The sequence below is a fragment of the Gavialis gangeticus genome, unplaced genomic scaffold (genome assembly GCF_001723915.1).
Source record: "Gavialis gangeticus isolate Ggan-Ray unplaced genomic scaffold, GavGan_comp1, whole genome shotgun sequence".
NCBI classification, from domain to species: domain Eukaryota; kingdom Metazoa; phylum Chordata; order Crocodylia; family Gavialidae; genus Gavialis; species Gavialis gangeticus.
This window is the reverse complement of record NW_017729000.1, coordinates 40,787,848-40,803,502: the sequence shown is the minus strand read 5'-3', so window position 1 is coordinate 40,803,502 and position 15,655 is coordinate 40,787,848. Positions and strand designations below refer to the sequence as shown.

General features: G+C 44.8%; 1 protein-coding gene across 1 annotated transcript in view; it reads right to left on the bottom strand.

The window, feature by feature from the left end:
- Positions 1 to 1,485: 1,485 nt before the first annotated feature.
- Positions 1,486 to 15,655, bottom strand: part of NPM1 (nucleophosmin) — a 23,915-nt gene continuing 9,745 nt past the window's right edge. Inside the window, exons 4-11 of the mRNA XM_019506536.1 lie at positions 14,462 to 14,555; positions 12,909 to 13,009; positions 12,319 to 12,383; positions 7,807 to 7,861; positions 6,326 to 6,412; positions 4,956 to 5,063; positions 3,270 to 3,344; positions 1,486 to 1,843 (exon numbers count right to left, since the gene is read on the bottom strand). Of these exons, the coding sequence (XP_019362081.1) occupies positions 1,805 to 1,843; positions 3,270 to 3,344; positions 4,956 to 5,063; positions 6,326 to 6,412; positions 7,807 to 7,861; positions 12,319 to 12,383; positions 12,909 to 13,009; positions 14,462 to 14,555 (624 nt within the window). The 3' untranslated portion in view covers positions 1,486 to 1,804. The remainder of the gene's footprint in view (positions 1,844 to 3,269; positions 3,345 to 4,955; positions 5,064 to 6,325; positions 6,413 to 7,806; positions 7,862 to 12,318; positions 12,384 to 12,908; positions 13,010 to 14,461; positions 14,556 to 15,655) is intronic.

Genomic DNA, 15,655 nt, shown 5'->3' with positions numbered 1-15,655 from the left:
CTGAAAATTTGCCATAGGCCCCCAGCCCTGCCACCGCCTGCCCCAAGAACAGCACGGCCCATGCATATCCCGGGCACGCAGCCCCCATTCCTTCACAGCATGCATGCAGCACCCCCCAAGACAAGCCACCCGCAGCTCTGTCCTGCATCTTGCCTCACGGGGGGGGGGAATAATAGACTGAGGCCCCAGTGGTAGGAGGGAGCAGGGCACAGACAGGAGCAGGGACTGCGGTGAGTGGGTCCAGGACCAGGTAGGTGGTGGGGCAAGCAGAGGCCTGGGGGCATATGTACCCCCCCCCAAATCTGTGTGGGGCAGAGGTGGCTGCAGCTGAGCACTGTGCTTTACTCCCTGCTGCAGCTACACATGGCATCACAGCTCTTGGGGCAGCAGGGCTCAAAGAGCAGCGTGTAGCAGCAGCCACCTCTGCCATACAGACTGGGGGACACGTACCCCTCAGGCCTCCACTTATCCCACCATCCTGGGCCAGGGCAGGGAGTGGCACCCAGTAGATCCTGGGGGGTTTTTTTAATTAAAAAATGATCTCCTACTTTAGAAGGCTGGAGACCACTGTCAGCTAGTAGAAAAAGAACCAAAAAGCCCCACTGAAGGATGCAATCTATATGGACATTGGACAAACCAGGCCAAACTGATGCGATGCCTCTTGTGGGTATGTCCCGAGATGAAAGTAAAGCGCTGCTTTGTTTTCTTTGCACATCTGTAAGCAACCATAGCTACTTTAACTGCCTTGCATCCCTCATTTAGCTCAGTATCGGTGAATAGCCAGCCCTATACACTGAGTGAAGTTACTTGTGGAGCATTCAGTTGTCCCAGAAGCTGTTTTAGAAACTTACAAACTGTGCGCCATTTGTCCAAAGGAGGATTATCTGAGCTGTTGAAGGACTTGGACATCTAATGGTTGGAATAAAAGCTGTGATGTGATAGAGAACCTGCACTAGGATTGGCACCCCTCTTTAGAAGTAGCGTGATTGTAAAAAACTTCTGAGAATTCTTAGCTCCAAAATTCTAGACAGACTCCCCCTTGAAGAGAACTGGCACTTTTTTACTGCAGACCACGAAACACAGAGAAATCAAAATGCTCACTGGAGTTAACAAGTCTGGGACTGCCTCCAGACAAAGAATACAGTTATTTAGGGGCTCAATAGAAATGACCACTACCCTAACTCCTTACAGTCTAATCCACAATTTTCCTCAGGAGCCACTTCTGTAGCTGCTTAAGAATGATCAGTACCTGTTAAAATGTTTAACAACAGTATATAGTGTAAGAGAGAGAAAACCATCAGCTCCAAACACAAATTGCTCAATACATACAGATTGGCCTAATTTCAAAAATTATGATCAAAGATTGATGCCAATACGCATGTTGAACAAATTTTGCAAACCCTGTGAGAACTTCAGCTCCTGCAATCTTCTAAGTCAGTATTCAGGCAACTCCTACTTTAAAAAACCCCCATCTCACACATGATACTACTTTATCAAAATACTAAATTTTATTTTCACATGTACATTTAGTCGCCCCACCGTTTCCATTTGTCTGACCACCACCACACTACTATGCCTTATCAAAACATTCCGTACATATTTGACGTTAAGCAAAGGGTGGAGTTCCATCTTTGAAAACTAAACAGGCATTTTGGACAACACATTCTTGGCAAAGTATTCTGGACGACATTTATCAGACACCGTAGGGAAAGTTCTTTCAGCATTTGTTAAAAAGGACAGCCAAATAATGGTTACAGGAATAAGACTGCAGATTTTAATGAGCTGTTTAAACTGTTTTCTTTTCTTACAGAGTCTGCCTCCACTGCCAGAGAGCTTGAATGACCTGAAAATATATGCAAAAAGAGATTAGAAATTGTAGTTAAGAACTGCAATTACCTGTTCACAGTTTGATACGATTTAAGTTAGTAGCTAAAAATCAGTCTAGAACAGGGGTGTGGCCACAGTTACTCACCCTGGGACCCACATCTGGTCCTTCACTGAGGGTCAAGAGCTGCAGAGCTCCACCCACTTCTCCAGTTAAACATTCAGGAGCCAGGGACTGTTTGCAGGATTAGGCCCCTGCTACTGCAGCACTGAGCCGCTCCGGCTTTTCTTGTGGGGAACGCAAGCTCCAAGCTAAGCAGCACAGCTGCAGCCCCAGCTCCAGTAGCCCCAGAGCAGAGAAGTGGGAGGGGCTTTGACTCCAGGAAGTTGCAAGTACAGTGCCAGCAATACACATGCAGCTCATGAGCTGCAGTTTGGTGCCCGCTGGTCTAGAACTTTAATTTTTAAGTATTTTTTCTCTTTTAGAAAGGACAGAACTTCTCATTTAAATATCTTACAAAAAATCCTTTCCCATAGGATGCTGAGCCTAAAACATGCCTTTTGTTAAATCACATAGAACTTTCCCCAAGGATTCAAAATACAAGTGACACTTAAACCATTAAAGTTTTAAGAACTACATTTTTTAGTGTACATTAAGAATTTAGTCAGGGTAAGCAAAAGGAAGGGTGTGGACCAGTCAGGAGAACACTGGCTGAACTCTGCCTGCCTGACCTGACTTATGTCAGATTAACTTCAGTAGCCGAGGCTAACTGCTTTTAAACATTTTCTTTCAAACATTTTGTCTGTATCAGATTAGCTCTGAACCACTGAAGGAAACAGGAAAATATAAAACTTTTCTTCCCTCAAAGACAAAATTCCTTCTGTTACAGGAATTTTGATAGAGAAATCCAAGACTTACAGGTTTAACCTAATACAAGTTGAATAATAACTAATTCAAGTAACGTGCTTCCTGATACCACCTTTTGGCTTGCCCTCTTACAAGAGTTCAGTTGACTTTGGGAGAAAGAAAGATGATGGCTGCCATAATCTCAATTGCAAAAGTTTCCCCTCCCAGACACCCCCTTCCCTGCCAACAAAAGAAAGCTGAAGAGCAGACTAGCCTAAGTAGCCAAATTCAGCAGCAGAGAAAACCGCAGCTCATTTCCTTAGCCAATATGGTGCCAAGAGGAAAATTCTGTGGATTTAGTAAGCAAGAGATAATTTACTGACCATATAAAAGCTGGAAAATATATTTTATTATATTACCTTTACCATCTTTGCCAACTAAACCCTTAAAATTTTCCATTTCTTTAATTCAAAGTATTGTTTGTGGTTTGTAACCCTTTGAAACTGTCCAAATTTGTAGAGATTAAAAGTGAAAAGAATCTATAAATCATGTTATAAAAGTTTCTGGATTACATTAAAGCTCCAGTAAATTCACTTACCTTCTGGTCCTGTGTCCTGAAACAATTCTTAACATAGTTGACAAATTTGGCTTCCAGTTTAGGAAGGGTAGTGCCCTATTGTGGGGAGGGGGGGGGGGGAAAGCAATTTTTAGTGTTTAAGCTATTTAGTAGCTTCGAAAAACCCTGTTAAATCTTAAATCCTTAGTAGTGCAAGTGGAAAACAAAAGCAAATGCAGTATTAGGAAATACTGACTTCTATTATGAGACGAAATTTAAAGCAAGTTACTTTGGCAGAACTTATTTACTAAACTCAACATGAACACTTGCTCTGACACTTAAGAAAACACATGCAATACTGTCCAGGTTCATGATTACACTGGGGAGTTGGCCACTGACAAAACATTCATAGCCTACACAGTCGATTATCACATACCCATCCATTACCCATCTATAGATTTGGCATCTTTTTTTTGCCACTTGGTCTACATGTTGAACTGCAGAAGGTGAAAGAGCTCTTAAAGGCATTTAGAAAGGTCATTCAACACCTAAGTAAAATGAACGATTATTTTTACCAACTTTAATAACTATTCAAAGAAATGTTTTTGCCCAGACTACTAAAGCGATCAGACTAAACAGCACTTGTACCTTTGACCAAAGTTCTGAAATACAGTATTAACAGTTCTTTGTTCTGCATAAGCCATTGCCACCGTCAGAGGTCCCCTTTAAAGGATAACCAGTTTAAATACATTAGACAACGTCCTTTTAGCCTATACATGGAAGTAGTCAAACTCCAAAGAATACAAGTGAAAATTATTTATGGAGGATGTATGAACCCTTAGCCCATGAAAATTTTAAGGCGCAGTGCATCAAAATGCCTCATCGTTACAGATTTCCTAAAGAGTCCTTGGTCTAGGACAAATGTTTACTTTTAAAGGAATCAAACTTACTGCCCAGGGAATCTAATACCAATTTTATTTAGACCACAAAGTTCTTAAATACTTAAAGGTATAAAATTGGGTTAGATTTGAGATTAGCCTGCTGCCTGAAAGAAGCTGGACAAAGTGACCAGGTACAGGTATAACTTGCATTTCCCCACACAGCTAGAAAGCCACCAAAATCTAGCCAAGAGAAAACATGGAGCACAGCAGGGCTCTGAAATTCTACCCATTTCTGAGCCATAGGTACCTTACTCAAGGATGTGGAGAAATGTCTCCATCCACTTAATATCCAATGCCCAGAATATTCTTAAGGCAGACAATTTAGAAATTCAACTTGTAAAAACCAGAGCAGGGCTTTTTAAAATAACTGCTGGAGAAAGTACTACTGGTGCCAACTTTCAACTTAAGGCTTCAATGGAAACTGTCCCTTTACTTTTTGGGGTAACTTTCTGATTAAAATTAAATGTTTTCCACGTCAGTACCTTTTACAGTGACCTTACAGCACACACTCTGGGAGTGTTTGTTAACAGGTTACGATCATATTTTGAGGTTGTAAGCCTGTCCTATGGACAATTTTTTTCCCCTGGGCTTCTCACTTGCATAGAAGATCTCTTCCCCATTTGGGCTCCTTGTTCTTCAATGGAGAGGTTTTTCATTTGGCAAGCATTTCTCTCCACCATCAGTGTAATGTGTTGCATGTCAAACACCCCCAAACTCAGTATATTTTGCTTACTTCCTATCAGCTTTATAGATGAAATTACCTAAAGCTAAAACCTCAACAGCTTACCTTCTCTACGGTTGCCTGCATTTTTGCTTTGATCTCTTCCAGTGAGAGTGGTCCTTTTGGCGATTTTGGAGTTGGCGGTTTCTTTTCTTTTTTATTAGATGCCGGTGTCTGAAACAGTTAATTTTGTTACTCATTTTCTGAGGAAATTACAAGTTTCTAAAAACCTACTGAAATTCTTTCACAGCTTCAAATATTACTTTAAGTTATAAATACATTGTTCAAAACATATATGATGAATCTGTGGAATGTAGCCCATATAAGAACAAACACTAAGATTATTTAACAAATCGTTATTCTTGTTCCAGTACATAAATGCATTTCAAGAACTGTAGGTATTCAATCTTTAGCAATGCTACTAGTGAAGGCCTTGTTGTTTCTCACTTCATGTGATGACAAGTTTTAATGATTCAAGCGTACAAAAACAACTCAAACTTATTACTGCAAAATTCTTGCTGTAAATTTACTTTGTAAAATATTCAGTGTTACTAGTTCTCCATGCATTACCCAAGTTCTTTTTGTTCAAAAAATATCTATCCCTTGAAGCCCAACTCAGTTAGCCAGCAACATCAATTGTAACACTTATGATCAATGAAGCAGGTGTTATTGCCAACTTAATTGCACCCTAGATCCTTGCAAACATTTAACAGTATACTACAGTTTGGCCAGATATTTTCTTGCCTTTCTAGCAAAAAAATTAGTTTGAACTGCTACTAATTGAAGAGTTTACATCTCAACTCTCCTCTCCCATCTTTACTCCAATTCTCCTGAGTGAATTAAAAGGCAAGCTCCTATGCAAAACTAATACCAAAGTTACTGAAAAAGTCAAAAGATTATACACCAACTCAGATAAAAAACTGACAAATCATCTTGATGGCAGTTCAACACGAATTTAGCTTGATATATAGTGACAGCATCCAAGGAATGTCATTGTCATAAGTTTAGATAACAGTGGGGGGGGGGGAGAAGGACCACAAATCTTTTCCACAGGCATGAAAGAGAAGGTCTGGGAGCTTGCCAGGCAACATTCAAAATCTTTCACAAAATATTTAGCATCTCTTTACATACAGGAACCAATACATTGTGCGGGCCAGAAATATTTCAGACCAAACCTGTAAAAATGCGCATGATCAAAATGATACCAGTTTAGACTGGAACGCTAGTTATGACAAATAATCCAGGACTGCCATACCACCCAACTTCCCTTGACATACTACTGAATTGTACGGACCTCCAAAGGGATTTAACTACAAGAGATCCTGGCACTGTGGGTATACTATGTTCACTTCAAGCATACATTTAGAGTTTGGAAACAAACTTCTTTTACACCAGAATTAAAATGGTATTAAAATGGATACCAAGTGGTCACTCACATTTGATTTAGCTGGCGTGGACGGCTTCGAATCTTTTCCATTCTGTTTTGATTTCTGCTTATTTTTTGCTGAAGAATCCCGGGCAGGCTGAAAGCATGCAAGTATCACACTTAACCTCATACTGCAGCACAAAGGTTGTAGTCAAGTGAAACGGTTCATAAATGGCTTCCCACCACCTAGTGGTAAGGGACAGTACTAGGAACTCCAAGTGTGATAACACTGACAAGACTGGTGCATATTTGAGATAACCTACACTAAATTAAATGCATCATGGGCCTGTATCCATAAGAATCTAGAGTAACTATTGCTTGAAAGTCCCAGGCTAACAGGTTCACTCTTCCAATGTTCTCCACTTACAAGTTTGGAAAATTCATTCAGAAAGAATCAGTGTGAAAGCTGCATACTTCAGGCATTTGAAGACAGGTTACACAGTAGAACCAAAAACAAAAATGGTATCCTTATTTAAAACCACAGCTATATTCTGACTCTGGTTTGGTACTGTATTATGGGTCCCTTTCCTTGAGCTCACCTGTTTAAAAGCAACTGGCAACCTACCTGGCCAATCTCCCCTCCATTAATTCCCCAAATAAAACACTACCCCAGAACTGGGCATCTAAGATCATTGTGGAAGACAGGGCTGTTTCTTAAACTTTTTTTTTTTTTTTTTTTTTTTTTTTTAGGACTTACACTGCAGTTGCAGGATGTCCCAGTCTGCTGGTTCCCAAGCATATACTGCCCATGTTCCACTCCAGATCTGAAGTGCATGTTAAAAACACTCTGGGTATTCTTCCGCAAAACTCTATACATATAATCTGCATCCTCACCAGCATGACAGGATTCAAACACACAGCTCTAAATACCTGCTACAGATTGCTCTGGGATGTCTATTCCTCCTACTGAAACTGAGGTACTGTGCAATTCTGGGGGGGAGGGAGGGAAAGAATTTCCTTGAGAGAATTGGGGGGGGGGGGGGAAAAAAAACGGAAAAAAAAAAGCACCATGTCCGAGACCCTCACTAACTCACTAGTTCAGTGACAAAAAAAGAAGAAACGCAGATTGCAATCCCTATTCCAAAGGCTGCTTGTACATGTTAGCAAATGACAGTTTAAAATAAAGCATGCACAGCTAGTCTTCAGTGAAGAGATCAGAACCTATGCAAGAGCACAAGTCATAGTCCCTTTCTGCTACCTCTGGCACAAGGCTTTAACTGTTCTGCAAAGTGTCACCAGTCCCAAGAAAAGCCCACCTCACAGGTTACTTGAGTATTTTCTTGCCATTTCAGATAAAACATTTATTATGGATAGTCTACCCGTTCTTCCTTTCTGTCTTCTCTCAAACCTGTAGTGCAGCATTTATTAAGATAAGGGCTGGTTATCTCTACTACATTCCCATGCTTGCACCATTAGACACTCCAATGTCTCAAAAAAAAGCAATTTCTGAAAACAGTTAACTCATCGTTTCAAGCATGTAAAAGGACTCACTTTCTTCACTGGAGTCTTCTCCTCTTCTTCATCTTCAAAGAAATCTTCATCATCACTACAATTGAAAGGTACGTTTCTTAGATATTTTACATCAGTACATAACACCATGGTGCCAATTAGCTGAAATGGGCATTTTTTATTATTTAGTCCCATTTTTCACTCTTTCACTTTAAAGTTTTATTATGAAGTATACTGACTCTTAAAAACAAATCTAGAAGAACAATATTCTAAACAGTGTACCAGAGTATGGGTCAGCAACACCAAGTGCACATGGCCACTTTGCTTGGCACCCTACAGCCAGCCTGGGCTCTTGGGCAGCTGCTGCTGACCATGGATCTCAGGCTGCTTGCAGCAGGCATCTGGAAGCTGCAAGCAGCCTGGGTTCCATGGCAAACCATGGAACAGGCAGCCATGAGGCTGCAAGCAGCCGCACTGGGGTCCAGAGCCCCAGAGACTACATATGCGCTTCTGGACTGATGGTGGGGGAAGGGCCAGGGTTGCACTGCCCCAGCTCTTCCCCTGACCTCAGCCCAGAGGCACGCATGCACCCGCCACCAGCAACGAGGATCAGGCCTCTCACAGCTCCCCTGCCGTCTGCCCCTGGCACACCAAATCGAGGTGTGGATTATGGTTGCGGTGTTTCTGGCACTCAAGCCAAAAGCACCGATTATCCCTGTACTAGAGTTTAATGTTTTGTTATCCAAACTAGAAGTGTCAAAGCAAATTTAGAGAATTCAAAGTTTGGAGCGCTTTCCTGTCCACGTTTTACATATTCTTACCATGCTAGCAACAAATGTGACCCGAGTACATGAATTTTGTCACTACCCACATATACATTATGTAAAACACTGGTGAGCTGGTCAATTCTGAAGACTCAACAAGAAACTTTTAAAAATATTTTAGAAACAAGTATCTCACCACACAAAATCAAACGGAAAAATACCATATTTTATCATATACAACACACCTCTGAAAGAGATACACACCATGTTTTTGAAAGGCAGAATGAAGGAAAAAAAAAGTCCCTGAAAATACCAGTACGTAGCAGCTTCTGCAGCGAGGGGCTGGGGGAAGAAAGTATCCACAGCCAGCAGCTAGGGAGTCCCATGTGCAACATAGCACAGCAGCATTACTTTTTGCTGATGCAGAAACTGCTACTGCATTGTTTCCTTGCTTATAATGTGCACCCCAATTTCCAGCTGTGCATGTTGCATGCGAGAAAAAACACACTGATGACAGACATCTCATCCTACTTACAATTAAACATATTTTAGGTACAGGAACAGGCAAATGTTCTACCATACACGGTGGGGGTATCCCAGAATCAAACCATTCTAGAAAAAGGTCAGATATGTTGGAGACTGAAAGGAACCATCTCCTTTGTGGACAGTGACTTGGGTTAAGGGAACACTGTTGATGGAAGATAAGTAGCTAACTTTATGCATATATTAGGGCTAAATACAGACAGTCAAAAGGCCAAGGCTGAATCTATTTAATCTTTGCAGGTTAGTCTAAACTGCACAGATCGAACCAATAAGCAAACTTTCACTTTCGATTCCCGCTATACAGCCAGGTGCCTGCAGTGTCTCAGGCCAAAAGCCAGGGGGTGCTGGAGCAGCAATTCTAAACCTTTGTACCACGACCCATTTGTAAACTTTGATGGCCAGTCCTGACCCAGTAAATAATTCAAGCAGAAAACAGCCTCCTTGCTCTGCTGGCACTCCTCACTCCTAAACTATTGCCCCCAGCCATCCACTGTGTGGGGGCAACAGGATAGGGACAGAGGTGGCTGCTGGTCCCCCACACTCCCCCCTCACCATCTCAACAGCCCCCCAGACATGCAGATACTGACACCCACTCCAGCAGGTAAGTGTGGGGGGCGGACGGGGCAGGTCAGGGGAAAGGGAAGGTGTGTTGGAGGGTTAGATCAAGAAGGGAGGGAACGTGCCCCTGTGCCCACTCCCAGGAGCAGGGCTGGGTGGCGGTGAGCAGAGGTGCCACTGAGCCACATGCATGCCAGGTGGCCTGACAGGAGGTTCACCACTGCAATTCTGCCACTGCACCCTGCGCTACCATCCCACGGTGACCTGAATGACTTTGTGTACAAATGGCACAGGGCGCAGCAGCAGCAGCGTGGTAGCAACCACCGTGTGCGGGCTATGTACATGCCGCCCAGCCAGGGAGTAAAACAGGGGGCTTGCATGCAGCGGCATGGCTCCGCAGTGGTGTGGGGTGGTGGCGGCTGCATGCAGGCGGGGGGGGAAGGCTTTGTGGGCAAGCGCTGCCACCACATAGCCATGCCCTTCGCCCCTGTATCCTAGAGGTAAGTGGGGCTTGGGGGCCATGGGGCAGGGCGGGGGAAGATGGTTGGGGGCTGAGGGAGCAGGGGGTGCTGCCAGCCCCAGGCAGCACATCACAGCCAGGAGCAGGGCCAGGGGTAGGGGTACTTTGCGGGCAAGTGATACAGGGCGCAGTGTGGTGGCCACGTGCGAGCCGCGCACATGCCACCCAGCTGGCTGCCCAGGGGAGGGGGAGGCTGGCACACAGCCAGAGCATAGCTCCATGGCTGGCTCTGCAGCCATGGCAAGGGATGGGAGTGTGGGGGGCTTGCATGTGGCCGCCGCTGCCGCTTACCTGGAGGCCCGTGATGGCGGTGACAGCCACTGCCTCCAAAACCTCCTGCTGCCATCATGGAGCTGGAGCCATGTGGCCAGCCGCCAGGGAACAGCATAGTGGTGGCCAGGTAGCACGCAGCCATTCCCATCCCCATTATCACCTGTGCAGCTGGCGTCAGCGGCGCAGCACAGTTCCAAGCATGGCTCCACAGCAGCAAGTTTTGTACGCAGTGGCCATCACTGCTGGCATGGGCTGCCCCAGTCACGGGTGTCCAAGTAAATGCCAGCGGCTGCCACGTGCAAGCTGAAACCCACCCCCCCCCCCCCCCCCCCCCCCCCCCCCCCCCCCCCCCCCCCCCCCCCCCCCCCCCCCCCCCCCCCCCCCCCCCCCCCCCCCCGCAGAGCCTGCCACAGAGCTGTGCTCTGGCCACATGCCAGCCTCCCTCTCCCCCAGGGAGCTGGCTGGGCAGCGTGTGTGCAGCCTGCACATGGCAGGCACCACCAGACCGCCCCGTATATCACTTGCCCACAAACCACCCCTGCAGAGGGGCACCCCTGCCCTCAACCCTTGGCCCTGCTCCCAGCTGCAATGTGCCACTGGGGCCGACAGTACCCTGTTCCCTCAGTCCCCAACCACCTTCCCCAGCCCTGCCCCACAGCCCCACTTACCTCCATGCTCCAGGGGCAAAAGGCGAGTCTGAACCTGAGCCCAGCCTTGGCTGCTTCAGAGGCTCAGGCCCCACCATCCCCCTTCTCCCTCCAGCCAGGGCTGAGAGGTTTCTGCCCTTTTTGCAAATCAGCTCTTGCAGGCTGGAGCTGTGCCAGCCTGCAAGAGCTCCTTGCAAAGGCAGAGAATCTGCGGATTTCTCTGCTAAAAAGAGAAATCCATGTTTTCTCCGATAGAAACAGGGAATCTGTGGTTTTCTCTTTTCCACGGGAAATGGAAAACCCAGATTCCTGGTCATGACCCACAGGGTTGAGAAACACTGCACCAGAGCACACCTCCCAGGTTAGCTGGAACAGACAGCTTGGGCCAAGGCTACCTTGACCATCCTGCAAGGAGGGATTTGCAAAGAAGGTACAAAGCATCCTGGGATGCTGGGGAACTGAGAGTCATCTTGAATCTGGAGGGGATTTGGGACAGAAGTTCAGTAAACCAATTTGAACTAAATCAGCCAAGTCTGATACTACATCCATCTGGGTTTATCTTAAACAGGTTTCAGCCATTTTGAAAGTGGTTTATGTGCACTGAACTAATGTTGCGTTACAGATCTGAACCTGCTTCCAGTCACTTATATTGGTTTGTGTGCAATTTCTGTCCCTATGAGCTTGCATGCATCTTTCAATATCAAATTGGTTTTATGATAAGCAGGATCCTAATTTAAAAGGAGTGTTCAAAATTAAAGTGATAATATTTTAAAAACTTCAGATGTTTTCTTACTGAAGACCACTCCTCCATCTCTGATAACCACAAAGCCAAATCTCATCTCAGATCAAGTCTGTTTTCAACTGACCACGTAACTCTGGGACTGTACACCAACTCTTGGAATCACTCCAGCCAAAGCTTCTGCATTCATTTATCTGCCTCAGAAAATTATTTGTGTTCTACCAGATGATCTATAACACTTATCTAAAAGGATTCTTGCATGTTTTTTCAAATGAAACCTCCAGTAACTTCCCCAACAAGTCAGTATTGGAATTAATTAGTATATCAGTAACCTTATTTTGAAATTAGACATTTTCAAGGAGTAGAGATTTTCTTAGTATAATGAAAAGCAAACCCTAAACAAAATATCAGGATCCAATTATGCTATGGCTGTTTCGTATTGAAATAATTATGCCTGAAACTACAAGTTCAAAAACCACCATGGAAACAAGTAAGAAAAAAAATACACACTCATCATCATCGTCATCATCGTCATCTTCATCCTCATCATCATCTTCTGACAATTTCATTTTTTTCTTTAAAAAAAAAAAAAAAAAAAAAAAAAAAAAAATTAATTTTTTTTTTTTTTTTTTTTTTTTTTTTTTTAAAAAAAAAAAAAAAAAAAAAAAAAAAAAAATTACGTATTTCATTACTTTTAAGAATTACTGGTTCTAGTCACAAAATATACACAAGGATCATGAATGGGAATCTGCTCTTCTGCCAAATTGATATTCAGATGAATTATGCCATCTACATAACCAATTTAAGTAACCGGCAATTTCATAAACAGGACCTCAAACTGAAGTGGTGAAAGTAGACATTCCTGCTATTTATAACTGAACTCCAGAAGCTTCACAATAAAAGCAAATTAAAACTGCAATACTAACACACACACAAAAATAGCAAATACTTAAAAACTATGTATTTGTAGGTCCTGTTAGAATTCCAAGTTCAGACTCATCTCCATGTCAATAGATGCTACATCACTGTGGGGAATACAGCTGCCTGTTCTGCTCTAGGCAATAGTATCAACTGTTCCAAGAAAGAAACCTCCAATCTACCTGGGGTGTTTTCACTGTTGCACCACCTGCTGGTCTTTTTAAAGGGTTTACCATCTTCACATCATCTTCCTCATCATCTGACTCTGGTTCTTCCTCTAGGGCTAAGCAAATAAGACAGCAATACATGAAATTTCATATGCATGAAAACAGTAAATTTAGCAAGTAAGAGCCAAAAAAAAGAAAAAAGAAAAGCATTATCTATATGTAGAACAGGAGTGTTTAGTCTCTGGCACAGGTCCAGAATTTGTCAGTGGGGAAGACCATTAATATGGCCACACTTACCTGTTCCCAAACCCAAATGGCCACTTGGCTCCCTTCCACACCGCTGTGGGGCAGGTGAAGCTCCATTCCTGTGCGTGTCTGCATTGGGCTGGCCCTGCCCCCAGTACCTCTCGACATAGCTCAATGAGGCCTACCCCATCTGCAAGGCTGCAGCCAGATCTGGCCCAGAGAGTGGGCATTGTCCATCCAGCCCGCCAGACAAAAATGTTGGGCACCACTGACCTAGAGTGATCATTTATTTTACCCGTAAGTAGTAGTTTCAAGGTAATGTACTTGTGAATTTCCAGAAAGGGTGAGGTATTACATGTTCACCCTAACTTTTAAAACTAGATGCTTAGAGAAAGTAGCACGCTACTTTAACAGAAGTGGTCTTTTTGGACTGCTAAATCAGAGAAAGTTATAAAACTGGCTGCTCGAGAAAATAAAGTTCCATAGTTTGCATGAGTAGCCACATATGCGGTTGGGGGGGGGCAGGGAGGAAGAGACAGGGAGGAGAGAGAATAATTCTATCCTGCTCAGGTCTGAAAAAGGCATGAGGAGGGGAGGGAGAGGGACCAAAGACCCACAAGAAAAATAAAGCTCTAAAAAAGGATATGTTCAAGTTCCCAGAATTTTCTTGGGTCTTTACAGCTAGATCATCAAGTCTCACTTTCATAGAAAAGCCTATTGCCAGAGAAGAAAGTTTTACTGTTTGTTCAACCCTAAGCCTACAGGGCTCCCCACAGGTGGGAAAATTTGGCAGCAGGAAAGCAGTGGCACCACTCTTCCACCATCAAAATATCTAGACGTGTGGGAAGTAGTGGAACCTGCATGCTGAATCGGATGCCTCATCCCAGGATGCTGGGACCCAGCACCCAATCCCAGGATGCCAGGGAGCTGGGAGGGCATGATCCCATGCTCTAGGGCCCAATCCCAGCACCGAGGCAGAGCTGAGCCTGAGGGCCCATTCCCTGAGCCTGGCACACAGAGGAGGCAGTCTCAGGGCTGGATCTGTCCTATGGACACACCCTGCCCCACAGGAGCAAAAAAGGTTGAGTGAATCCCACTGGGCTTCACAAACACAGGACACAGGTTTGTCAGTAGGACTAATAACAGCAGCTTGATAAGTATCCAACAGAAGGAGTTTTATCAGGTTTTGATACAAACTAATCTAATCTGGTCAGTTTATTGAATTGGTTAATCTATTTGGAGAGTTATTCACCTTGCATAAAAAAAAAGTTTTAAAACTAAATGGAGGGAGAGGGGAGAAACAACAAAAAAAAAATACTTGCCTACAAGGTGCTGGCCACTAACATAAACAGGCCCTGAGCCACATTTCAATCTCAAAACCACTGGTGGAGTGATCTCAAAGCCGCCTAAAGAAACCTACAAAGAAAGTACATTGGTTACTTCAAGCGCTGACAGCAAATTAACAACCAAGTGCTAGGAGAGAACCACTGAAGTTTAGGAGCACAGTGAAAAAGCACCCATTAAAGCAGCACAATTGTGTGTGACCGTATTTCAGGGTGTATAGGTTGACATGGTACATAAGTTGACCAGATTTTCCTGATCCAAAAGTTAAGAATTTCATAGATCCAGTGTATAAGTCAACCTACTTTTTTGGATCAGAAATATGGGGTCAACTTATACCAGGCTCCATGTACCCTCATTGCAGGCCAGGCACCTGGGGTGTGGACATGTGCCACAGTGCTGCTTGCAGGAGACAGGGCTGGGCTCAGCTGGCATGGCCCTGTCCCCTGCAAGTGGTGCTGCCTGGGTTACACCAGCCTAATGCTGAGCCCACCACCAGTCCCAAAGGATGGGGCGCGCCAGCCGAGCAGTTCGCCTGGCCCTGTCTGTTGCAAGTGGCGCTGCTGAGCACCGAGCCCAGCCCCATCCCCTGCAAGCGGTGCCAGGCTTGCTGCTCAGCTGGTGTGGCCCAGGCAGCACCACTCGTGGGGGATGGGGCTACACCAGCCGAGCCCTGCACTGCTCACAAGGGATAAGGACAGGCTTGGTGTTTGGCTGGTGCAGCCCCACCCCCTCTGGGCAGCACTGCCTGGGCTACAACAGATGAGCACCGAGCCTGGCAACACCAGCTGAGCAAACCCAGCACCACTCACAGCAGACAGGTACCAAACTTGGTATTAGCTGGCACAGCCCCATCCCCTGCAAGCAGCACCGGGCTCAGCTGGCATGGCCCAGGCAGCGCCACTCACAGGGGATGGGGTTGTGCCAACCAAGCACCAAGCCTGGTTCCGACCCTTACAAGAGGCACTGCGGCACATGTCCACTCCCTGGGTGCCCGGCCCACAGTGAGGGTGCACAGGGGCCAGTTTAAGTTGAGCGCTGAGCCCAGCACCACTCAAGAGGGGACAGTGACATGGTGTGCAAGTCAAGGTTGAATTTTAAGAATTAAAAATTGAGCTTCAAAACTCAATTTATACACAATGAAATATGGTACTTCATAAAACACTCACTGACCC